At 40.3% G+C, this 26865-nt stretch overlaps 1 protein-coding gene across 2 annotated transcripts in view; it reads left to right on the forward strand.

Annotated features, from left to right (window-relative positions):
• The window catches only part of Unc5c (unc-5 netrin receptor C), a 361607-nt gene that overhangs the window by 319175 nt on the left and 15567 nt on the right, over positions 1 to 26865 (forward strand). For both annotated transcript variants that reach the window (XM_036189838.1, XM_036189839.1), the window contains 4 exons: positions 5507 to 5675; positions 7868 to 8101; positions 24307 to 24456; positions 25572 to 25736. In XM_036189838.1, the coding sequence (XP_036045731.1) occupies positions 5507 to 5675; positions 7868 to 8101; positions 24307 to 24456; positions 25572 to 25736 (718 nt within the window). The remainder of the gene's footprint in view (positions 1 to 5506; positions 5676 to 7867; positions 8102 to 24306; positions 24457 to 25571; positions 25737 to 26865) is intronic.

Raw genomic sequence — 26865 nt, forward strand, 5'->3', positions numbered from 1 at the left:
AAGCTGTTTCTGAGGGAGATATACTCTGATGTAAGTAGGATATGATCTCATGGACACAGAAATGAAGTCTCAGCAGGAGATGGATTTCCAAGGCAAAAAGAAACAGGGGGCAGGGGACAATGGGAAACATTCCAACTCTGGTTTAGTTTGTTATTAAAGTACATGTGAAAGGAGAAGGTGAGCACATAGTTTGTATCTGACACAGTAGTACTATACAATGGCTCCTCCCTGTGTCCTTTTGAACTAAAGGATGAATATGTATAAGGATAAATAAGCCATACTGTAGGAGAATTTTTTTTAAAGAAAAGGTAAAGAGGGACCGTAGATCAAGCAGGTGATTGACAGTGGCTGAAGGGAGAACCATTTTAAAAACCATTGGTTTTTATAGGGTATTAGTGGTCTTTACCATTCTTCTGCCTGTGAAATCACTATAGAACTAGTCCAGGGTGTGAGTTAGTGATGAGGCAATGGAACGACAGTGATATTTATAAAGTCAGGAGGGCAGTAGGAATGTCAAATCATGGGATATCGAAGCACACTTCCTGGGAGTAGATAATGAGCTGGCTATTCCATAGCTTCCTGGGGGAATGGTAGCCAGATGTGGTGGTATATGTCTGAAACTCTAGCATTCACAGGCTGAGACAGGAAATTCTGGAGTTCAAGGCCAGAAGTGTCCACATAAAGACTCTGTCTCAAAAAAAAAAAAAAAAAAAAAGGAAGGAAAGGAAGAATAAAAAGAAAAGAAAGACTTCATTAAGTTTTAGGATCCACATGAACAATATGCCTAGAAGGAGACTGGGTCCTTCCTCTCTGCTTCCTCATAAAGACTATGTTTGAGTCACAAAGATCCTAAGACAAAAGTAGGAGTGAACTTGAAGACTATTTGTGTTAAGATCCTTCAGGGGAGTAGATGGTAGGGGCCTAAAGTACGCTACAAAAAATAACTCTACAAGGATTCAGCTCAGAGCACAATATTTAGCTGACTTAATCTGGTGATAGACTCTGAATGTCTGGGGAAAAGGTAGCATACCCTTCAGAGTAACTTCCATATGTATGTGGTGTATATGTGGTGTGTGTGTGTGTGTGTGTGTGTGTGTGTGTTTTCTCAATTGAGTTTTTGATAGGAAGCAAGTTGGATATTCCCTGTCAGAAGCACCTCGTGTAAATGTCTCAAACGTGCCCGTTATATGGGAATGTGTGTGCTTTTGAAGATGGGATTGTCACCCTGAAGGACCTGACAGAAAGCTGTGTATTCACAGAAAGCACCTATGTCCACAGAGAGGTTGATGGAGGCACATCCTTTTCAAAAAATCCCTAAGCTTGTGGAAAGCAACCCCATACACACCAGTGTGAAAGAAGCAAAATGATTTTTGTGTGAAATCTCATGGTGCTAATCATTAGGCCCATATCCTCAGGCAAGTGTGTGAGTAGCTCTGGTTTCCTCTTCTGGAGAGGGGTCACATGAACACCTTTCCTTATAGGTGTGCATGGGCAGCTGATGCTTTTGCTCCCATGATAATTATCTGTGCTGTTCTGTGTACAGGGTCTTCTCAGTGATAGGCAGCAGAGGCTGAAAGTGAATTTCCCTGACAGAAAACCACCTTCTTCCCTCATGAACTTTATCCTAGGGGCATGGAGACTTGACAAGTTGTTAATGTTATTTTATCCATGTTAGATTTTGTTTGCTTGCTTGTTTGCTTTTGAAATGCTTTAAGAATTCTGATCATTGAACTTTGCTGTGTTTCTACTTAATTGCTGCTTCTGTAGCTAATTTTTGTTCTGTGTTCAAGTCCCTGTCATCTGCAATTAATATGTACAGACTGTTTGCTTGAGTGCCTCAGATAGCATATAGGACGTAAATAGAGTAGAGCCCTTCTCTACAAAGTCATTGATAAAGTTTACATGTAGTTCCTACTGTTTGCCTTTATGTATTCTGGGTGCCCTCCCTTTATGGAAGTAATTGCTGTATGAAATTAGACATTTCTGACCTTTGGTTTAATATAGCTAACTCTTACCTATGATCTCCCTTCGTATGTGGTAGAAACTGCCTTCAGTTTCTACTGCTTCCTTCATCTCAGGAGCATATGAGCGTCTTAACTTCTTTGTTGTTCATCCCATTATGAAGTTGACTTCATCACTTCTCTATTCGTTACATTTTTGCACCTCACTGAGTTAATTAATTCTTTTGACACCAATAGCCCACCCCGTGCTCCCCCACCCCCTTGTCTGGTTTCCCTCCTCCAAGAGCAGTGCCCGTCAATACAGCATGCCAGGGGTGTACTCAGTGTCCAGCTGACAGTCCCTCAACCCAGCAGGCCTTTCTTCTCCTCCCTCATGTTCCTAGGCAGTGATAGGAAGCCCCTCCTTCCCTTCCCCAAGTGCAAGCTGCTGACACCAGCCTGACAGACAGACTTTTCCAAACCTCAGATCTTTGCTAGGGCCATTTGAGGTCCCTCCCTGTGAATTTACTGCTCATCTCTCCAGGAACACTTGTAACTAAAAGGTAGGACTAACTAGGTCTCAGGAAAGCACAATCATTGCAGGCTTATTCCTCTCCTGGTAGGAAAAGTGATATTAGTAAAGTCATCGCCAAAGACTGATAGTGTAATATTAATCATGACAAAATGAAAGCAAAGCTTCACTTATGTTGTATAGGGGGAAATTAGACAAAGGGAGGAAGACAAACCGTGTTAAGAGAAAATGAAAACCAAAGTGAAGGGACAGAATTGAAGTCTCAGGCTATTGCCAGAAACCTTATGATTCCAAATATAAGTGCATCTCCCAGTGCCTAGGAAAGTCTAGTTTAGTAAAGGAACATGCTATGCAGGACATTAAAGGGATGGAAGTAAGCTAAGCCTGTTTGAGGTCTCCACGTGGGAGGACAGAAGGGAGGGACAGCAGCGGGTGAGATCATGGCACAGCCTCAAAGGAAGGAGGAGGCAGTGAGGTCAGAGAAGCGTAAGGGCCATAAGGACTAAACTGTAGGCTTTAGGGATGGTGTTAGCTGGCAACTATGAAAGCTGTAATGTTTGGCTTCACACACGAGCTATCACGCTAGCTGTCATTGTTTTCAGTGCTGATAAAAGGAACATGTTTTTACATCAGAAAGTTCATCTGTCACAGCAATGGCATGTTCTAAATCATCTTCAATTGTGTGTTAGTTCCCTGAGCTAAAGTTCCCAGAGTATTTCAAGAGGGTCAGGTGATATCTACACAGTTTTAATAAAAGGACCACTAAACATGGGGAAGCTGAGTCTTTCTTAATGAGAGGCAGCCCTGCCTATCATTTCCTGCAGATATAGACATCTTTATCTTCTAAGACAACTGTAGACAAGCATCCTTGAAAACAGCTAAGCACATCGATTATCATAATAAATCTATGAAGAATTCTCTTCTAACAATGTTAAAAATAATAAAAGCTGCCATCATTCATCCATCTCTGTTCATTTATTTAGCATTAGATGAGGGCAGGGCATAGATATTTACTAACTTCTAGATGATGTGATAAATAATACATGAACTATAGGTAACAACAAGAGACAAATCAATTTCAGGTAGCCACTGCAATTATGGAAGAATTTGAGATGTCCTTTTAAATGTCCACATGAATAAGACAGAAGATGTCACTGAGATGTGCATTTTAATGGGTTTATATTTGGTTGAGCTAGATAACTCCAAGGTATTGATGTTTGATGAAAGAGAGGCTTCAAGTAGTGACCTTGGAAAGGTTTTATCCTTGTCTTATTCTTGTGTTACAATGTTGCCAGTGATGATAATGAATCACAAAAATGGCAGACATATCCATTTTATAAAGGGTAGGAGAGAGGTAGATAATATTGGGAGGAATGATATAACATTAAGACTAACTATTGAATCTAATAAAGCAAAATTAAAAATATAATTGTCTTGGTTCAAAAGCCATCTAACAAACACAAAACTATATAGACTTGATGTAACCTAAGAATACTTATATTAGGAATACGTTAGGGCTCAGCTTTAACAAATGGCTTAGCTTCCAGTGGTGTTCATCACCTACTTTTATAAAGGAGATTTTAATAATAGTATCTCCATCCTTTCTTCTTAACTAGAGCCTAATGCATAATATTTATAAGTTATTACTTGATTAAGAATAACCCAATGCACTGTGATATGTGACTATATCTATATAATCTAGGTCAAACATTTAAGTTTTAGGTTAATTTCAGGATGCCCAATTTGAGACTCCAAAGCACTGATAACGTCCTCATGAACTTGAAGAAAGAGACATAGGGAATGAAGTCGAATCCTTGCTTGTCAGATGACATTAGAAAAGTTGAGAGTGTTCTGTAAGGAAGAATGTATCAAAATCATCTCCAAATACATGATATAAAATGGGTTATTTAGCAGGTCAAGGATATGTGGAAAGAATTGTCTAGAAGGCAGTTTGTGTTCATTCTAGTTGATTATAACATGAGTTGATAATAAATAAATGATAATCTAGTAACCATGGACTAAAAATTTGGGTATATCTAAGGCACTAACCACACGTCAGTTGTGGTATCATAAGCTTCTTGTTCTAGAGACAGGGGTGTTTGCAGACTCTCCTAAAATTTCATGGGCCTATGACTCCTGTAGCCATGCACTTTTGGGAGTCAACTTGAGAACTCTTAAGAAACATGCCTTTAGTCTAATCACAAAACAACCCTTGTGAGTTGTGAGATAGATGAGCAACCTCAGGAACTTTGGAATGACTTCCTCACATACTGATTGGCAGCTTGGACTAATTCATCCATTTGCTTGTTGTTTAGTAATACAAATTAAACAGATTGACAGAGTTTAGGAAAGGAAGGAAGAAGGAAGGGAGGGAGAGAAGAAAGGGGAGGAAGGAAGAGAGAGAGAAACAGTTGCATCTTTGAGTCCCTTTTGACCAGATTTTTTGCATATGAAATACATAAGTGATGTGATCTCATTTTACCTTGCTATAGAAATGCCATTCCATATCCTTTCTGCTCACATTTGAAAGAATGAGTCTGCTATACTAGCCCGAATTATGCCTGAAAGTCATTTAGACTAAGTTTAGCTCTAGGGTGTCCTCATTCTGAAGTGCGTTTTTTGAAGTATTTTTCAAGTTAGGCCCTGAAAACACAAAAGTATTTAAAACCCTGTGAGACCCATGGTGAGAGTTATCAGGAAAGCTGCTTATGTAACTTCATAAGGACTCTGTTCTTTCTCATTCCATCCTGAAAGTATCAGATTCAGAGGAAACTATCCAAGGCAGCCCTGTATCTGAGGACAGGGATCAAAGAGATGCTGGTAAATGCACTGCTGTCCGAAAGACCTCCAGTCTTACAAGATGAAAGCCTGTCTATAGAGAACACGGCTTCCATTTATTCCTGCCTTACCCACCCACCCCCAAGTGTTATGAGGAAGCGATTTGAACTGCTTATCCAACTTTAGATCTCAATGATCACACAGTGCATTAATATCACGAGAATGTCACAAGTCTGGTTCTCTGCTCTCCCCGCAGGCCCCCCATGGAAGAGTCTCAGACCTTACTGACCCCTGTGGTGAGCTGTGGGCCTCCTGGAGCTCTGTTGACCCGTCCTGTCATTCTCACTCTGCATCACTGTGCAGACCCCAACACTGAAGACTGGAAGATCCAGCTCAAAAACCAGGCAGTGCAGGGACAGTGGGAGGTGAGTGGGTGTCTATGGGAGAAACAGGGCAACCATGTCCATCACTGGTGCAAGTAAAGGAGACCCTTATTTATAAAGTAAAGCATGATGGTCTTTTAGTTCACACTCAAAATGAGAGACAGAAGACCAGATATTCTGACTAATGAGCAAAAGAAAGGGGATGTTCAAAATCAGCTCACAGGAAAGGGATACTCCAAAGTTGAGGTAACTCATGGTTAGGAGTACAGGCACAGCATGTTGGGGAGGGAATAGGGGATCATCAGAACTTACATCAGAACTCTTCACTCAGCATCTGTCTCTCAAGAGTATCTTTATCAAATACATATGTAAATGATACTATAAATGTATATTTATATAAAAATTTACATGTGCAAAATGTGAAGCTACAATATAATTACTTTTGGTATTTTTAGCAAAAAAATTATAGAGATATACATGAAAGTTTAAGGCTGTGATATTTTAGGAAAACTGACTTAGCAGAGGAGCATGATATTCTGGAATTAACTAGATTTGTCCTTTCTATGAACATTGACTATACTTGACCACATGAGGGAATCGTTCCTTATCAGAGCACCTCAAGTCTAAGGTTGAGTTTGGGATTATCTTTTAACTAGAGCCTTCAAATAGACATACATGGGCCTCATGTTAACTTCATTTAAGCTTTAAATTGTCAAAAAAAAGTCTAAAGTCCCATCTTAAGTGTTTACAAGATTCTCTGCTTAATGCCTTTTCCATTTCTTGAGCTAAATGATGCCAACAATGATAGAGTGATGAACTCAAGAGTCCAGAAAAGTACATGGAACTTCTCGTGCAAACTCTTGGAAAGAAGGCCTGGATTGTGGTGCCCATTCTTGGCCACACCTTTCTGACTTACTGAAACATTCTCCCCAGGTTCTTCTTTGTTCAGTATCCTGGGACCTAGAATAAACCTAGAGGCCTTAAGCTGCTTTTCTCATCAATGTAAAATTCCTTTACATTTACTTCAAAATATTAATTCATTGATGTTGTTAAAACACAGCTCATAACAGCTCAGATAATGTCATAAGTCCTCACCAATAAGCTATCAACTGAGGTGGCTAATTCATTCATGTCTTTATCCAGACTTAGAGACTAAATTTCATTCACCTACTTTTTTTAGTAGTTGGCACTTACCATGAGTCAGACCCATTGGGACACAGTAGAAAGCATTGTAGAAAAGACTCCTCTTTGTATTCATGCATGTGTTTTATTTCCCACACATAAAATGTTTTTGTCTTGGTATGAATTACTTGAAAGCAGAGAGAATATACAAAAATAAGAATGTGTATTTGTCTGTGTAAATCATGGCTCTGCTGGCCCTGGGCTTGCCATCCCATTGGCTGAGCTCAAGGGGCACTGCACTCTTAACCCAGCCATACATTCTACTTACCCAGTCTTTAGCACTTTTTACCACCTTCCACCTTGCCAACTGCCCTGGGAGCTTGTGGAATGTTGAATCTTGCCTTAATGACCTGACCCTCTCTCTTTGTTAGTATATAACTGAAGCCATTTGAATAAATCAGAATATGGTTGAATTGGTGATTATTTTTACAAAAATCATCATTTCCCCTTATTTCTCACTAAATATTTTAATCTAAATTAATAAACTGTTTAAAGATTACATGAGACAAAACAGCAGAGAAGTGTGTAAAAGGCACTATGTATTTCCCACAGCTCATCTTGTGGAGACTCTCAGAACTGAGATTCTTTAGGGGAACGTGTACTCTTCTGAAAAATTGACTGTAGTGTGAGTTTTGAAAGTGAATGTACAGTGATATAATATCATGTCTTAATTCCTTATGTCTTCTAATTATTTTTAAATATAGATTCTTAGGAAAAGTTGATATGCTATTTGATTAAATAAAATATTATAAGTTTAAAACAAAAAATTCTCAGAAGCAGTTAATAAACCCAGGTATACTGAACTGAAAGGGATAATTTGTTGTTGTCTTTTGGATTTTCATGTGGATTCCACAACATTTATGCAAATAATTGCATCAGTATATAGACAACGATAAAAGAGAGCTGATGATGGAGAATGAAGATAGGTACCACAAAGTTAAAGAAAGATGAACTAGAACTCAAGGACATATTCCTGCTTTATCTACCACCATCTATGGTGGCTGGCACATGTCCTTGGTAGCTTAACCATGTCCCATCCCTCTCATTCCCAGGATGTGGTGGTGGTGGGAGAGGAAAATTTCACGACCCCCTGTTACATTCAGTTGGATGCAGAGGCTTGCCACATCCTCACAGAGAACCTCAGTACCTATGCCCTGGTTGGGCAGTCCACCACCAAAGCAGCAGCCAAGCGCCTGAAACTGGCCATCTTTGGGCCCCTCTGCTGTTCTTCCCTGGAGTACAGCATTAGAGTCTACTGTCTGGATGACACACAGGATGCACTAAAGGTAAGTGCCTCCCATCTGACCTGTCCTCTTCACCCTAACCTAGAAGCTAAGGCTTTGGAGTGATCTTACACACCGGCAGGTAGCTCTGGGCAGGTGTGCAAACACAAGCAATGGGTCCCAGAGGAAGCAGTTACACAAATAGATACATCTCAGAGGCCATGCTGATAGATAAGCTGTTTTCTCTATGCTGATTCCTCCCAAGGGCTAATTTTGTTTACCTTACTTGAGCACTTTTAATGAAAAATGTAGATGAATTTGGCAACGAAACCCATGGATGGTAAATAATCTGCTTCCATGTTTATCTCAGCTGCATTCTTCCTATAAAAGAAATTGGCGTAATTGCTCACACTGTATGTTTCTCTTGTGTGCTGCTTCATTTATATGCTTTCCCATTCTTTTTACGAGGGCTGTGAGGAGAGGGCTAGCATTTGACAACAGGCTGCTGCTTTGCAGAATAAATGAGCTTAATTCCTGGCGTGATTATTGCCATCCGTTTTATCCCATTTGAAGCTTTAAGGGATATAATAAGTGCCTTTGAAGAAGTTATGATCTAGAAGGAGGAATAAAGGAAGTATGCTAAGGTTGAGGAGATAAGCCAGAATGTGATGAATGTCATTGCTGATACAACATTCTGTGAGAGTTCAGGGAACTCTTGCGGTATTTTATTTTAAGGAAATCTGAACAAGACCTAACATTTGAGACTTGTCATAATGGGAGGTAAGGTTTTAAGTAGCATTGATGAGGAAAACCATTAGAGATGTCCAGATACAGGGAACAGGGTGAAGACACACCAAAGTCAATGGTGATTGATACCTTTATGCAGATATATTATACCAATAAGCTGACAAGATGGATCTTAGCTGACAGAGAGAGTTTATGGAGTCCACAAAGGTTTAAACAGGAGCAAGGCACAATTACAAACATGCATTAGAGCCATGACTCTGACTCCAGTGGACAGAGTCAAGTTGTTAGGGGTGTGTGGCAAAGCTGTGGTGGTACCAGAGGCGTAAGAGGAAGGAAACAGGAATATAAGGGCCTAAGCAAGTAGCATAGTGACTGCCACTCAGGTACTGGAATAGAAGATCAAACTTCTGTCTCTAAGCATGGCAGAGTCTAGGGTGGGTAGCTTTGTTACTCTGTCAATTCAGGCTGCTATGACAAATACTGCGGACTAGGTGACGAGAATGTAGACATTTTTCCTCATCATGCTGGAGGCTGGACATCCAATGTAAGGGTGTCAGCAGGATTGGACTATAGTAAGGACTCCTTCTAGATTTCAGATAGCTGTTCTCTTGTTGTATCTTCATGTGGTAGATAGATGGCTGGGAAGGCCTGTGGAGTCTCATTTATAATGGCATTTATTTCATTGAGAGGAGTCCTAGCTTCATCATCTAATTTCTTTCCAGAGGTCCAATCTCTTAAAACTCCGACTCTATTAATTTTGGATGACACGAACATTTGTTGGCAATAATGCTTTTTCTTATTGACTACTGAGTTGGGAGTACAAATCTGGCATCCAAAGATATCCAAGAGACAACTAGATATGTACATATGTGGCTTTATCTAGGTCAAGTTCTGTTCCCCTCCCACCTTTGACCCTCCTTAGCTTTTGGTATCTATTTTTCTATTGCGTGATCCCATAAAATCAACTTCAAAATATACACAAAAGTCGGATTATTTAGTATTTATCTCATCCTTTGACAACATATTATATATCATAAATGTGCAGAATTATTGTGTGGTAAACAGTTTTAAAATAGCATATACTTTTCAAACAAACTTAAGGGTTTAATTTTCTGAATAGATAACAGATGCCAATATTTTTTTCTTTTTTTTATGTTTTTTTATGGTCTGAGACAGGGTTTCTCCATGTAGTTTTGGGGCTTGTCCTGGATCTTGCTCTGTAGACCAGGCTAGCCTCAAACTCACAGAGATTCTCCTGGCTCTACCTCTCGAGTGCTAGGATTAACGGCATGTGCCACCACCACCAACATTGATATTTTTCAACCAAGATTTGAGGGAAAATATCCAAACAGAACAGTAGAAAAATAAAAATAATGACTATTACTGTGTGCTTCTATATACCAGGCAAAATTCTACATATTTTTATTGACTTATTCAATTTTTACAATAACCCCATAAGGTATCATCTCTACTTGGCAGATGTGTGGACTCCAAAGGTCAGGAAAGTTTAAGTTGCTCTAGGTCACAAAGCAATGGTGTAGAGAAAGTAGGCCTCAAGTGTGGGCAGTTACAGTTGGCTATGGAATTAACTTGACAGAAGAGCCAGACAGAGACCAAGGCTGCCATCATATGGCAGCGGGAAGGTCAGCCAGCTAGAGGCAAGTAGAGCACTGGGGGTGGGGGTGAGAGTGACAAAAGTCAAGACAGCCAGGGAAGAACATGTTCTGTCTGTCAACGTACTTCTCTCTGTGCTTTCTGGACAGAGAATAATTTTGGATTGTGAAAAATGGAGGTTACAGGTCAGGGCTTCCAGGAAGCAATCTCAAAAGATGGTGGTAAGGGACTTATAGAAAAGTGAGCAACTATAGACAACTCTGCAGTCTTCATGGTAGATGTAGCCAGCAAGGCATCCAGGAAGAGGAAGGGACTTTGCTGGTGGTCACTACATATATTTTTAATGATCAAGCTTGTTGGGTTTTCTCATGTGGAACAAAGTGATGTGAACATGGCTCTGTGTAAGGCTTAAGGTTGTTTCTTTAATCCTCCTCTTTAATGTGTGTGTGTGTGTGTGTGTGTGTGAGAGAGAGAGAGAGAGAGAGAGAGAGAGAGAGAGAGAGAGAGAGTGTGTGTGTGTGTGTGTGTGAGAGAGAGAGAGAGAGAGAGAGAGAGAGAGAGAGAGAGAGTGTGTGTGTGTGTGTGTGTGTGAGAGAGAGAGAGAGAGAGAGAGAGAGAGAGAGAGAGAGAGAGAGAGAGAGAGAGATTTCTAAGGTACCGTTAGAGTACAAATCATGCTGGATTTAAATTCTTTTTGGGAAATACTGTATTTTTTTTGGAGAGCCATGGGTTCTGATTAAGGTGGATCCTCTGAACAGTTTCATGAAAAATTATTGCAAGAAGTGCACAAAGGTATTGATGGTATTTGAAATGTTTCATAATTTATATTCTGACATAGTAATACTCAGAATCTCCTGAGCTGTCTTCCTTATAGACACACAAAGATCTATGCAAAAATGTAATACTTTGCAAAAACCACATTTGAGTATGTTAATTGTAGAACAGGGATGGAAGTGGTCAATGCAAAGAAAGACCAGCAGATTGCTTTCAGCAGTGAAAACAACCCAAGAGCAGTGTGTATCATGGTCAATGCTTTCCAGACAGACATTTATAAATTCTCGGCATCTGGGGATCCAGCACTTAGCTGGAAAGAAATGTGAATAATGGATGAGGCATTCTTGCACCTCTTGGCCTTTTAATAATGCAGGAATACCAAAATCCTAGTAATAAGTAAATGGTCTCTCCAACACTCTGAAGAGACAATTAGTTCAGTCATGTCTGCACTACCTCACTCATACTTAAAATAGAACCTGGAGGCTGATTATCTCAAAGGGGCCCTCCAGTACCAAGAGAATACCTTCTTGGACTACTTCCTGTGGCTTCTCACTGCGGGTCTGCCATCTCCATGCTATTCTTATAGTCCTTACATTTCCAAGCTTTTTAGAATTAACCCTCCCAATCCTTCCTTCTCTCTTCATTGCCTTCTCCTTTCTCAATCTCTTCTTCATCTAATAATTCTTTTTCACAGTACTTGGGAAAAATCTACTGGGGTTTTGGAGATTGGTCGAGGATCCTTCTACAAAGGCTCTGATCTACACTGGCTGGTATTAGAGTTATATCTTAATGTCTCCTGCATGGTTTTCTGTCAATTGAGGACTATTATCTTAAACATGTTCACACATCTTTTTCTGTAAACTTGATTGCATTAAGAACTAATACCCTGCATCCACAAATTATCTTTTCTCCCATTCCTTCACTTCCTGGACCTTGCAGATAGCTCTTCATCCATTCCAGTGCCTGAAGTGAATCTTCATTCTTTTAATTCACCACAAGGCTGAGAGAAAAAATTCTACCCATTCTTATACTCATCTCCCTATTTGTAAGCTGGATTTTTCCCATGCTGTTCATTACCCACTGCATTCTGTAAGTGCAGACCACTGCTCAAATGTGTCCCACCAAGACCTGTCTTACAATCCTTCTTTCAACTGATTTTACTCCAAGAATTTTCTCAAATTCAATGTGACTCCCAGAATGTCCTAGATATAATTTTTTAGTCTTCCCATCCACTCACATCATTCATCCATCAGGCAGATGTGCTCTATCCTAAGCTGTAGCTTCTCTTTTGCCAGGATCTCCAATCTGAGCTTGTCTCCCAAGGTAATGACCAAAACCTCTTGAGCTTGCATCTCTGTCCACAATGAAGCTACCACTTGCTCTTAGAAAAGCTTCCCCAACCTTCCCTGGTTTCCCAATCCAGTGATCCTCTTCTGCATCTCTCCAGATCCAGAGAGAACTCATCTCACATACTCTCACATTGAGCTGTAGCCAGCTACACTGATTCCCATGGTCAATACTGCCCACAAATTGATATATACTCTACTTTTTGTTCAGGCTCATTTCCAATTAGGCCCATTACAATCCCAAAATGACTAATCTAAATCGTGCCTGCCCTGTTCCCTTATCCTTTTATTGATCTCTTCCTGATACATATTTCACATGGCAGTTGTTTGGAACTTCTTCCATATCCACTGAAGCTCCTGAACACATCACAGTCATCTTCATGCCTAACAGCGATCTCCCCACTCCATGGATACTCCATCAGCTCTGCCTTTGTGCCTCCATGTCTTTGATACAATGTCTTCTCTGTGAATCTGGGCCCTGAGAGGAAGAAGGTCTGCTTCCTGGCTTATGCTTTAAGCTAACTCTTTACCGGTAACACTTGCAGTTCAGTATTGTGTCTACAAGGGCTTGACATTTTCATAAAGTTATAGCTCGATGTAGGAAGCCTTTCTGAATTGTGGAAAAACAGAAACATGGGGATATGATGGAGGTCCAGAGAAGTATTCATATTTAATGTATATCACTACATAGTCCTTATAAGTTATGAGAAAAGATGGTGGCCTGAACATACCAAAAATATTAATTGTTATTTTTAATCAAATATGACTATATTTTAAAAAAGATATGTGTTTAAAATCTGGTTGTATTATTATGTGTATGGCTAGACCTCCCTGTCAGTCAGGCTCAAGATGCTCCCATGCATTCTTTCATCTTTCTGCCTACCTCTGAGTTGGGCAGCTTTTGTAACAGATTTCCTGAATTTTGTTAAGCCCTGGAGCAAAAATTGTCACCTGAAACTTAAAAGCTACACTTAGCAACTTGGAAGCACTGATGTAGAATCAGAATGCCAACAATGACTGCTGGGGTAGAAGTCAAAGCCAATGGGAGACAGAAGGAATCTTTTCTATGCTTTTCAGGACAGTTTCTTCCTGTGCACAAGCAGGAAGGGCCAGTGGGAGCAAATCTGAGCTTGAGTTCACACCAGGAGATAGAGATGCAGAAAACTGTGAGAACAGTGTGGAATAAACTCAAATAGAGAGGTCAAGTATACTGAAAAGATAGTGGTTGGAGTATCTGTGAGTTTCTTTTTCTCTCCTCCTCCTTGGGTGATTAAAGTAATAAAAATGATATTTTCCTTTCATTATTTGCAAAGACTTAAATCCTAGTATAAATAGACCAGAAATTAACAGAGAACAGGGTTATATTTGGAATAAGGTTAAAAACATTCAGAGAGAAAAATACATCTATGCAGAAATACATAATTTCTGCTTCACTATCAGAGACATCTCTTCACATTAAAGTCCCTCAATAAATGCAGAAATCTAAAACTTAAAGGGGTTATTTGCATTCACTCTGTATAGTGCATTATGTTTATTGAATTTCTGACAGATACTTTTGTGATCCAGACCAAATAATGTACATTACTCCAATCTGTTTTCTCTGTGGAGTTCCTGTGCACAGGGAAAACTCTCCCTTAGATTAGTCTAGTCCTCAAATATTCTACTGTAGGCTCCAGGAAAGAAGGAGAGGGGGGAGAGAGAGAGAGAAATGAAACACTGAGAAGTAGCACAAATGAAATGGTTTGGATGAATCTTGGTTGTCAATGATACGATGCCCCCTGGTTTGTGCTTGCTAGGCAGCCTGTTAAAGGGGATGGGTGGCTCTATTTCCATCTTGCACCTGTTGCCATCCCCACTGTTGTCCATCTGCTGCTTCCCATGGGGACAGATGGACAACAGGGAAGCAGCAGATGACCTCAGAACTAACCTGACTTTGGTATTAAACTCTCGGAGTCTTGGTTTCTGACATTAATGTATCCATGCATATGACACATATATTAGCTAAAACGAAGAAAAATGTGCTAAAGGTTCCAATGATTGTATCTACCTCTGGAAGATTCAAGGACAAAGTTATTAAATCTGGCACAAAATAAGGCCTAGATCCTATTAATTATCCCTACATGGGTATTGAGACTATTGTCACATTTGGAAGGTGATAAATCAAGAAAGATGTTAAATAAGTGTAGTCTAGTTTCAGGACAGGTCTTTGGTAGCTGGTCAGATGTGGTCACAGGGATCTTTGTATAGTGTCTTCTGGTTGTCATCTTCTCTTGAAATGTATAGTTGGTCCTGTCCTATACTATGAACTATTCTATACGACTGTACTACTAAACAGCCTACTTGTTTAATTTACCTTTGTAGGGGCATAGTGAAGGAAAGAAGTTGTGCTAAGTACAATAATGCTTCTTTGAAGATATGTACACATTGCTGTTCTGAACATGTGCATATGTAAATGTCTTCCACAGAATAGGGATTTGATATGATCTGCAAATTTCTCCTCAATGGGGTGGGTGTAAAATAATGACAAGTGTCTTGTAAAATAAAGAATCTTTCTAACCTGTGGTCAGTGGGTGTTATAACCATGAAGAAATATGGGACAGGTGTTTCATTGTTGGATTTGAAAACAGAGGAAGGTAAGCAAGAGATAAGCAAGGTGAGCAGCCTGGAGAAGCTGGGAAAGGAGAAGGAGCTTAATTTCCCTCCCTGCATGTCTCCAGGAGGGAAGGCTGCCTACATGAACCTCAATTGCAGATATTAAAGCTTGTCTTGGGCTGCTGGCCTGTACAGCATAAGACAGTAAGTTTGTATTGTTCTAAATTTGTAGTAATTGCTTGTGGAATGTTCATATGGAATACTAACATGTTAAAGGGTGAATGCAAGATGAACTCACAAGTACTAGAGTGATCTAAAAGTCCCTGTTCCATAATACTATGTGAGAGATCCTGTTTTCATTAGAAGTATACTAAGGGAAGACAAGTGGCATGGCCACTCTGTTGAGTGGGACCCTTTGGCACCTTGCATTGAAAGCATCACAAACTTCCTTGACCGGGCAGGCTGAAAGTGGCAGCTCAGACCAAGCATCTGTGGCAGCAGCAGCTGCTGGAACAGCAGGCAGAGCCCTGGAAACGAAGGGACTTGACGGGGAATGTTTGCACATGGTCACTGGCGTCTAGCCTTGTTATTATTAAGGATGAAAGCAGGCAGACAGACTTGGGGGCAGGGCAGAGCACCCCAGTGTGAACACAGGAAGGGAAAATAGCAGCATGAGGTGACATTGACCTGAGCAGGTGGAAGAGGCTGGCTGACAGTCAGCTGTTCCCCATTGCCCATTGCTCAGCAGCCCAAGGCCTGAAGGCCAAAGGCGGAGACAGCAGGCATGAGGCTGAGAGTCGCCTGCTGGAAAGCTGGCAGGGAACAGGAGAGAAGGACGGCTGCTCCTTTTGGCCTCTGCTTTAGTAGAGTACAGGCACACTGCTGTGACAGGGGCAGCAGCAATAGCCACAGTAGCAGAGAGAAACTTCTCATTCCCAAAGGACCAGGGCAGGTTTCATCACAGGAATAAAGACTGGATAAAAACAGAGCAGTTTTCACTAAATGTGACAGATGTGACTCTTTGTACAAACAGTCAGCACAATTATTGAGGGCTGATCTTAGGTTTAATGTGCATGGTGTGCTGAACACGTGCTAGATTGTTCTCACATACTGGAGTTGAGAGAATGCCCTAGCTCTGCCCTGTGCTGGGTCAGCACCATGGACAGAGCAAAGAGACGGCCTTAGTTCCATAGGCACAGAAACTTCTGGAGGGCAAGGCTGGTTGTTAAGGCCTTCGTGTATCTTTGGGGCTCCTTGGCTTCTCCACAACAACTCCCTCCACCTGCTACTGAGCCTGGTACTGATGATCCAGCTCTGGCAGAAACAGATGGAGTCCATTCATGTTTCTATTGGGAATAGTGTACACAGAATTTTTTTTTTTTTAAGTCCAGAAGCAATACCAAAAATGAAAGCAGACAAATGAAGCAAAAGTTGGTTTCATCTCCTTCCTGCCCCCTCTTCACTGATCAGTAGACCATAAGAAACTGAAGTTTAATCAGGAAGCCTAATTGTGAGACTGTCCCTAGAGGAAGGTTTGCCTGTGGTTAGAAGGACCAGTAGGAGAAAAGGGGGTCAGGGAGCACAGAGGTGACAAACCCAGCATGGCTTAACATTCCTGAAGAGTGGGGATTTCTAGTGGTAAAGGACATAAGAGATGAATTCTCAGGTATGCCTCCACTTCCCTCCCTCCATCAGGCCCAATGTGGACAGATCTTACTATCTAGGAGCCTGTGAGAGCAGTGAGCACAGACCAGAACTACTTTATTTTTCCACATAGGCCTTTAAAAGATCTTGGATTTATTAGGCCTCTAAAGTGGCCCAGGCTAATGGCTCAGCATGGGTAATGCTCCGGTTTAATTGGGTATTGTGCAAGCTGCTTGTTTCTACAGTGGAATTCCCGTTGCTACCTTAGCTGCAGTCATTCGTAGGCTCCGAGAATCAATTCAGTCCTTATTCATATCAGATGCTGCACCAAGGAACTGCTCAGATCCCAGGGACAACTCCTGGTCACACTACTCTAGGATTCATGTATGTGTGTAGACAATATATGCTCTTATTGGAGAGATGAGATAGGGATCTGCTGTCAATCACTCTTGAGTCACTCTTGAGATTCTTTTCAAAGTAACAGGCAGAGACAATTTATGAGGGTATCCAGTAAGTTCACACAGGACCCTAACCTGCCATGGAAGTGAAAGTGGCCACTAATAGGAAAGACAACCTCAACAAAGAAAGGTGACCTTTATATTTCTAAGTACAAACATCCTAGATGATCCTAATGTTTATTATGACATTTCTTTCCAAGGTCACGATATTTTGTTAAATCTTCCTAAATCTTTTGACCTTCAGTATATTTGGTTCTTATTCTCCATTAAGGTGTATGAAATAACCTAACATTTGTGACTCAAAAAAAAGTCTGTCAAGGCATTGTTTTTGAATGGAACTTATTCAGCCTGGTTATAGGTTCACATCGTCTCTACTACCATAGAGAACAGAAGCTGTGGGCCAAGCCATGCCCTTCCTGACATAACTAACAGATTTCAATGATGTTGAGTAACTGTTTCTAGGAAGTCCAGGAAAGGAAAACATTTAGCTGTAAAGTCATGTTTCATTGAGGTGTGTGTCTGTTATTTTTATTTCATCCTTGTATCCAAATAACATATAGTAAGCAAGATGATTTCATACAGAAAAAAAATCCAGAAAACCAAGTTTGTTAAGCAAAAGTCACAGTGTAGTTTTTAAGTGGAAATGGCGATCACATATCTCAGAGCACTGAACACTAACAATATGGAAACAAAGCCTGTTTAGAATTCCTGTGGTGACCCCTTAAATCTTCTGATACAAAAACTTACAGGTGGCATCCACTGAGCATGACTAGTCATTTTGACTCACAGGTGAATTTACATGATTTTTATTGTCAAGAAATTCTTTCACTTATTGACTGAAATATCTTTTATTTGTGCTTGAATATCTTTAGTGCTTTGATCTATCTATCTGTCTGTCTGTCTATCTATCTATCTATCTATCTATCTATCATCTATCTATCTATCTCCTCTATCCCTCTCTCTCTTTTGGATATGACTATATAGTTCTAGATATCTTGGAACTTATCAGTCATTCTTGCTGGCTATCCTGGAACTCACTAGGTAGACCAGGCTGGCCTTGAACTCACAGAGATCTACCTGCTTCTGCCTCTAGATAATACTGGGAATAAAGGTGTGTGCCAGCATTCCCAGGCAGTGCTGTTGTTCTTGGATCTTGTATTTTATGTTTGTTTTTGAGTAGAATATCCTAACTATAATAACAGTAGTCCAATGGCTCTCAGCCTTCCTCGTGCAACACTTTAATATAGTTCCCTCATGTTGTGGAAATCCCATCTATAAAATTACTATTTCATAACTCTACTTTTGCTACTGTTGTGAATTGTAATGTAAATATCTGTGTTTTCTGATGGTCTTAGGGGTCCCCTGTGAAAGGGTTGTTTGATTCCCCCCCCAAGGGGTCATGACCCACAAGTGAGAACCACTGATCTAGTCATTGGTTTTTTTTGGTTTTTTTTCTTTGGGGGGGGGTGTTAAATTTGAGTAAAAATGTTTATTACTGAAATATTTACTCGTGAGCTAATTTCTCACCCAGATCTCAGTGTGAGGACAGCTCCTCACACCAACTACCTCTAAGATAGAAATCGAGTTTGCATACCCCAAATCCATTGACTCATTGTCCAACAAAAGACAATATTAGTACTTCTGTGTTTGTTAATCTCAGCTTGTAACTGTATTTTTTATAGCATATTGGTATATCAATGTGCAAATGTGGGTTTATAATTTGTGAAGAAATTAATGCAACATGCACAATCAGTTTTGATTGGTGAAACGCCTTATTGTTTTACTGATAGGAATATGCAAGGAGTCATGTTCCAGCTCTGCACAGCAGCTTATTATGAGCCTCCTGGTTGATGGAGAGATGGAGAACAAAATAATATGCAGAGTATTCCTCTGGTTCCACTTCTACCAAGTGGTATTTTGTTTATTTGATTTTTTTTTTCTCTTTAAAAAGGTTTTCCCAATCCACTACAGACCCACTCCTCATAAGGAAGAATGCCCTAGCATAACTTCTGAGAAACGAAATACTGAGCCTTGTTCTTGGACTGACTCCAACCCAGACTTTACATTCAAAGTGTAGCATTAGATTTCTTGACTTCAAGGTCATGGCCAACAGGCAGCTAAGATTTTGTTAGGTGGTCCATCCTGCCAAGAAAACTGATAATGATAAGGTACTGTCTTCTGGCATTCTATGTTGATTGTAGGGATGGGGAGTACATTCTACATTGTTGGGTACAATTACCTCCCAGAATACAATGCATCTTCTTTCAGACATCCCAGGGAGATAATTTGGATGTAATGAAGATCTATAGTAATCAGATAATTACTATCGATTGCTCTTTAGATGTCTTGATGAGGTAATTAGGGCATACTGGAAAGAAGCTAGAACTGATTGATTGGCATGACTGTAATCTCAAAGATTTCTAATTATGTTTCTTTTCTTCTAATGGCTTATAAACAAACATCATTTTAGCTTTAGAATTTGTCAGGTGCCAGGTTCACTGGGAACATCAGCTTTCTCTATTATGCTAACTAGACACTGAACATGATCAACATAAGCTCATTATGTGTTCCTGCTGAAGCAGAAGCAACTGCAATTAACCCCCACTTCTCTTCCCCATTCCACAGACTGCCAAATAATTCTTGTCAGAGAAAGGGGTGTGCAGTGTCAGGGAAGGTATGCTGGGAGGGCAGCTATGTGTGATTGTGAGCTGACTAGGTCTATAGGTCCTACTGGGGGTTCTGGGGGTCTGCTGAGGTAAGCACACAGACTCAGGGCACAGTAACACATCTGTATCAGAGTGTCAAGCTGGCTGCTCAGCTCCTGTCAACAGTAATAGCTACTCATCTCCAGCCATGGAAGAGAACAGGTCAATACTTACTGTCAGACAGCTGGACCACACACTTCTTTGTGCCAGAGGGGTCGTCTTGCCTCATGTCTTCCATTAGACACTAATTAGAGGACTTCCTATGTGAAACCATGTTCCCCAACTAGTATTTCCTATGTCTCAAAGGACCTTTCAGGAGTTGATGATGAAAGCTATGAGCTCAGGAAGCTGCAGTTTCATGGAGCTGTTTGCATCTTATCCATGATGTTGGTGAGCTCAGTAGTGAATAGATGGTCAGAGTGTGGTTCAGCATTCATTCAACAAATGCAAAGCATATGCATCCCTGAGTATCTAGCAACATGGATCCAGCTTGCCCACCATGGTCACTCTGTATTTCACATCTCTGTTGTTCCCCAGTGCATGCAGATGACAATCCGAATACCTATATTGTTGAAATCCATCTTATTTACTGAAATATAATCACAAAAGATAACCATATTTTGTTTTAATTAATTGCAAATATTATTTTCCTGGATCCCCACTTTTAAAAGTTCATAAATTCCACCATTTTTTAATAATCGAAACTTTGGCAGCATGAGAGGAGTAAAGTTCAAGGGTGGTTTGTTTTGTGCATTGATATTGATAATTTATAGTGTGCTGCTGTTTGGATAATTTCAGCTGTAGTTGAAATGCTTCATTAAGTCCCATTAAGTAGCTTAAGGAATGAAAGTGGATATAGATTGTGTCTTCCTGTTACATCTTTATGTTGTAGGATGGGGTGGGTTTTTTCACCTAGAATTTTTTGAGAGATGATGTATTTTTTAAGTCTTAATCTGGCTAAGTGCTTAGTTCAGAATCTGTTATTTAAAATCTTCACTATCTGTATCCAAAAGTTTTTCTTTAAATTTCTTATAAACACACACACACACACACACACACACACACACACACACACATCCTCTTTTAGGCTCAGTTGGTAAAGTTCTGGCAATGAAATCCAAGAACCTATGATGTGACAAAAAATGTTGGGTGTGATGGCACATGTTTGTAATCCCAATATTAGGGAGAAACAAAGGCTAACATCTGAGGTTCCCTGGCCAAGCCAGACTAGCCGACTAGCCTACTTGAACAAGCTCAGGCCATTGAGAGACCCTGTTTCTGAACAATAGTGGATATCAAATGAATGCCACCCAAGGTTTTCCTTTAGTCTAAAACACACACACACACACACACACACACACACACACACACACACACACACCAATGTTTTGGCAACTGTGACTTAAGGACCTCACAATTTTTATCAGTTCATTTCTGCACACAATTAACCATGGAGATTGGACTAAGTATCTAAGACATGTAACACTCTTTGTTGGTGGTGGTTGGTTTTATCAAACATAACATAGGAAGTTGCCTTTTAATTATCAACCCCTTTTTCTCAAATATCAATGAAACCCTTTATTGTCTGTTCTACCATTGTTTTTCTTGTATTAGTATGCCTTCCCATTTTCAATATCATTTTCCTGTCCTTGCCTGTAGCTAAAAGTTTTCCTCCGGTCCTGCCAGCCCTGAAGTCTGCAGCTGCTTATGAAATAATAACTCAGAAGCTTATATTAATTAAAACTGCTTGGCCATTAGCTCAGGCTTACTACTGACTAGCTCTTACACTTAAACTCGCCCATTTCTGTTAATCAATATGTTTCCATGTGTTCTGTGGCTTTACCTGTGTGCCATTACATGCTGCTCCCTGAACAGCATGCTGGTCTCTCCTCACGCAGCCTTCCTCTTTTCAGAATTCTCATCTGCTTATGCTGCCTATACTTCCTGCCTGGCTACTGGCCAATTAGTGTTTCATTAAACCAGTGTACAAAAGCATTATCCCACAGCATTTCCCCTTTTCTGTTTAATTAGAAAGCAAGTTTTTAACTTTAACATAGTAAAATCACATATAACAAAACAGTTATCAAGCAAGAATTATAGTTATAATATTTAGTCTATTTGTATTTGGCAAAAATCAAAGAAGATATCCTATCTATCCTATATTTGTGAGTCCAAGGTTTCATATCTACCTTATCTCCTATCAAAACCAATGAAAACCATATTATAACTATCTACTCTTCAACTATATCAAAGACCTCAGAAGGATATAATATTTCCTAAGTAAACAGGAAGTACATTGTAAACAACTTCCAAAAATCTAGAATGACAGAGATAGCTGGCTACCTGGACAGTTACCAACGTTCTTCTGCAATGTTGGGGCATCCATTTTCAGCCCACAGGTCTCCTCTCTCAGTCACTTTTATGTGCCCTGTAGGATGTATGGCAGTTTCTTTTGCAAAGCAGGAACCTGAAGGACCATTTTGCCTTGCAAAGTTCAGTGGTCACCTTCCCATGGGTCCTGCATGTCCAGTCAACACAACATTTTTTTCAAGCAGTCCAGGAAAGAACAGTTTCTTGCCCAAATAGCTATTTTTGCCAAGAAGAAGATAAACTCCATATGGAGTGTCTTCAATGCCCATCTTTCTCTTTGAAGTAAATCAGTGCTGCCAGGAGCAGACATGTCTCACTGTCCAGAGTGTCTAAGTTTTTGAAACAGTTTAAATGTCATAGTGTTTAAATATTACCTACCAAATTGAAATATATCTATGTATATCTAGACAACTTAACTAATATGACTACAAGTTTGATTATCATAGATGACTAATCATTAATCTGTATTTCTTATTGTACATTACAATTTTAAATGATTTGCACAAACATAATGCCTTAAGCAAGAGTAGAAATATGTATACAGTATAACAAAATTAACTTTAAATTTGTAATGAACTAAATCTATAGCAATTTAAAACATTTTATACAAGTTGTTGCTCTTTAAAAGTAGATTAATCTACCCTTTCACCACATCTACACTACCCCCTTTTCCTCTTTAGAGGTTGCATTTATAATCAACCTGTTTTGAATAAAAAAAACATTTATAAACAATATTTTGGGAATTTTGGTGTAGCTTCTCATACTACTTCCTGCTGGAGGGCACTGGCAATCTAATGAGGGATCCTGAGAAAATTAAGAATTATGGTCAAGTTCTGACTGGAGTAGTCTGTGATGCTGTATTCTCTAAGCCAGTTGCCTTGAAGTTGATTCTGGATGTTGGATGATCTGGAGACCTCTCAGGGGATCTTCTTTGATCAAACCATATGAGCCTGGAAGCAATCCACAGGTTCTCATCTTCTGTGGAAACAAAAGCAGAACCTCTTTTCCAAAGCAATATATCCTTGGATATAGATTTTGAAATCAAGATATCTTTAAAATATACGTATTGATTTAACTCAGCAGCTTTGACAATCAAATGTCTCTCTGCAGTTAAAAATCTCAAGGACAATATAATCCAGACTCTTTGTGTGATTTCCATCTTTATGTGGCTTATTTTTTATATTACTTTTATTTTTTCTTTAAAGACTTTATTTTTTTAAAACTTTCTATTTCTTTATATAACTGTCTATATTCCTTTTCCTCTCTCTTACAAGCCTACACTTATTTTAATACACATTGTAAACCATTTAATAACTTATTCCATCTGAATCTGACTTATTGTGAATCTATTGCTGTAAACTGCAGTGGTCAGTACTGAAGCAGCAGCCTTGGCTGCTGACTCCACCTACCTCAGATTTTTAACATGGTGGAGATAATTCACCACCAGCTCTGGGAGCCATGCTGTCTGCTAAATCCACCATGGAGCATTAATGTGCAGCTTGGAGACGCCTCATTCTCACCATGGTGCTGGTCAAAACCACATGCCAGGAACCCACATAGAGTAGCTGAAGCCTACAGGCTGGGGCTGGCCTGAGAGACACAACTAGGAAGCTGTTTTTAGCTCCATTATAGAATTTTTTGTTGTTGTTTTTTGTTTGTTTGTTTGTTTTGTTTTTTAAGCTTTCTCAAATTTTAGGTGGAAACTCTTGACCCATGTTTTAGCGCCACTTGCCAGCTTAAAAAACAAACAAACAAACAAATAAAACCCTGCTTAGTTTCCTCCCAGACAGTGTGATGCAGATTCCACAGGCTACTGATCAATGGGGCCTGTCCCCATGCAAGATGGTCATGGCATCATAGGAAGGGTCTCAGATCCACAGGCGCTGTATTTACGTCAGTGCCTAAGTACAGTACTCTATCCAACAGATACGGTGAAGAAATGTGTTTACTTGATGAGAGGACTGATGGAAATCGGGCAGGTCCGTCAATAATGTGACTCGGTTTGGAATGTGTTTTAGGAAGTTCTACAGCTGGAGAGGCAGATGGGAGGACAACTCTTAGAAGAACCAAAGGCTCTTCATTTTAAAGGCAGCATCCACAACCTGCGCCTGTCCATTCATGACATTGCCCATTCCCTCTGGAAGAGCAAATTGCTGGCTAAGTATCAAGTGAGTCTACCAAGAGACACCAACTGCATGGATACAGATTCAAGACAGAATACTGAAATGTTTATAGTCGTAAGATATTTCTTGGAATTACTTCTATACCAACACTTATTTTTCCAAAACAGTATGGGGCCAGCATTCTTGAAAAATGCCCAATAAGCACATTTAAAGGAATGGTTTTTTAAAGTATTCTTTTTAAAGTAAGTGAACTGTTGTTTTAGTTTTTATTAAGTTTGTTTTCAATGTACACATTCACTGCATTAATAGGAACATCCTCAAATTCCTCCATAGGAGAAAATGGGACAGTTACCCTATCTGACATGCATTAGGCTTCCTTCAATATTGCTAGCTAGCACATCACCAGCACATTGCAGGAGCCAGAGTTTGGAAAGTGACAGTATGACAGTGAAACAGCATGTTGTCATTCATTGGTTCTGGATTTACTACACCAGAACCTCAGCCTACACTGTGTGTGCTAATGAATCCTTCCCCTGGCTTAACTGTAACAAGAGTATAGGATTTTCTCTGTATTAGTAGTTTAGATAGTTACAAATGAGTACCTGGTATCGGCTTGGTGCTTTTTAGGCCAAGGACTTTTTTGTGGTGACTGACTTCCAACTGGAGCAAGCTTTAGCTGCCCCTGCCCTGGGAAAAGGGAGGCTAGAGGCATGAAAAGATGTGGAACCAGCAATGCATCCTGTGGCTAGCTTTGCTGTTCTCCAATATGTCACACCAGGGATTCCTTTTAATGAGAAATGGAGTGTGAAGCATTTATTTTAGGAACTTTCTAAGCTTTTTAAAAATTTAGGAACTTTCTAGGCTTTTTAAAAATCTTATCTACAATGACTGTTTTGCTAAATGAGAGGCAGGTAGCCGGGTTTGTTGTTGATTCTAGAGCTTGACTCCCTGGGTTCCAGGCTCAACACACACACTTCCTCACTGTTCAACACTGGCTGTTATTTAGCCTCTCTGCACCTCTGCTTTCCTGTGTGAAGAGAGGTGAGGCCATATTTGCATGTAGAGCAATCATGAGCCTGGAAGAGGTGAATCCTGAGAAGAGGCAGCGTTTGATGGGTTCTTCCAGCATTTGTTTCTGGTTACCACCCCGTCTCTTCCAGGAAATTCCATTTTACCATATCTGGAGTGGCTCTCAGAGAAACCTCCACTGCACCTTCACCCTGGAAAGACTCAGCCTAAACACTGTGGAGCTGGTTTGCAAGCTCTGTGTGCGACAAGTAGAAGGAGAAGGCCAGATCTTCCAGCTCAACTGCACTGTGTCAGAGGTAAGACACGCTAGGGATCTTAGAGAGGGTTTCAGAGAATGGCTAGGGGCAGGCAAAAGCTTTCCCTGTGAAGGTGACATGGAGGACTTCCCAAGCTGGTTCCTATGTGTTTAATGCAACTGGGAGAGGAATCATTTTCCAAAATAATGTTTGCCTACACCACCCATTTAAGATTCATAGCGTAACTTACAGAAAGAGGTCTGAGAACAAGACATGACAGTAAGTTCCTATAATCCCCAACACTCCAGAGATTTACTGCAAACCCAAGGCCAGCTTGGCCTAAATCGTGAGTTGCAGGCCAGCCATGGCCACTAGTAAGACCACCTTTTAAAACACTAAGAGATAAACACAATGAGATCTGGACTTCAAATGGAGGTTTTAGTGGCATGCACATGGCACTTTCCACCAGAATCTTTCAACTGCTCTGCCTGTCTCTCAAAGGGACTTCTGTCATTTTGTCATAGCAGTGTGCTGCTGAGTGGTATGAAGGAAAGGGTGCCTGCTGCTCCAATTTTCTCCACATTGAAAGGAGAAAGCTTTTGGTCTCCTCCTTTCTTTCTCTCCCGTCCATCTCCAAATATCAGAGGATATGTCCTTTCTCAGGGTGGAGGAGATACTCCAGGACTAGATGAAAATCCACACCCTTCATAGCTGTTACTTTTGCCTTTCTCTGCTGTGATTTTCACACACTCAGCTGGGCATTTTTATACATTCATATTCCATCAGTAACAATAGTTGCTGTTATTTCAAACCTCTCTGTAAGGAAAGAGGAGGTACCCATGACCTTATCTGTCCCCTTGGATGCAAAGATTATGGTTTGAAAAGCGGTAAGCCTTCATGTTGGAGGAACAAAGGATGAAGAATAAGCCAAATGGTCAGAAAGCTGCCCCTCGTGGCCCCTTGGAGCTCAGCTCCATGCTGCTGCCTGAGCCACAAAGCCCAGGAAAACTACAGCCGGCAGTGTATGATTTAAAATACTTTTTTGTCTTGTGCATAGTGATGACTGCAATGTCAGTCTGTTCAGCCTGTCTTGCGCCACATGTCCTATTTAAAGATGCTCTTCCTTAGCAAACGAGGCGGGGGTGGGGGGAAGCATGTGAGCTCATTGAAGCTCCAATCTTCTTTCCCA

Source organism: Onychomys torridus, chromosome 6, assembly GCF_903995425.1.
Source record: "Onychomys torridus chromosome 6, mOncTor1.1, whole genome shotgun sequence".
Classification (NCBI taxonomy): Eukaryota; Metazoa; Chordata; class Mammalia; order Rodentia; family Cricetidae; genus Onychomys; species Onychomys torridus.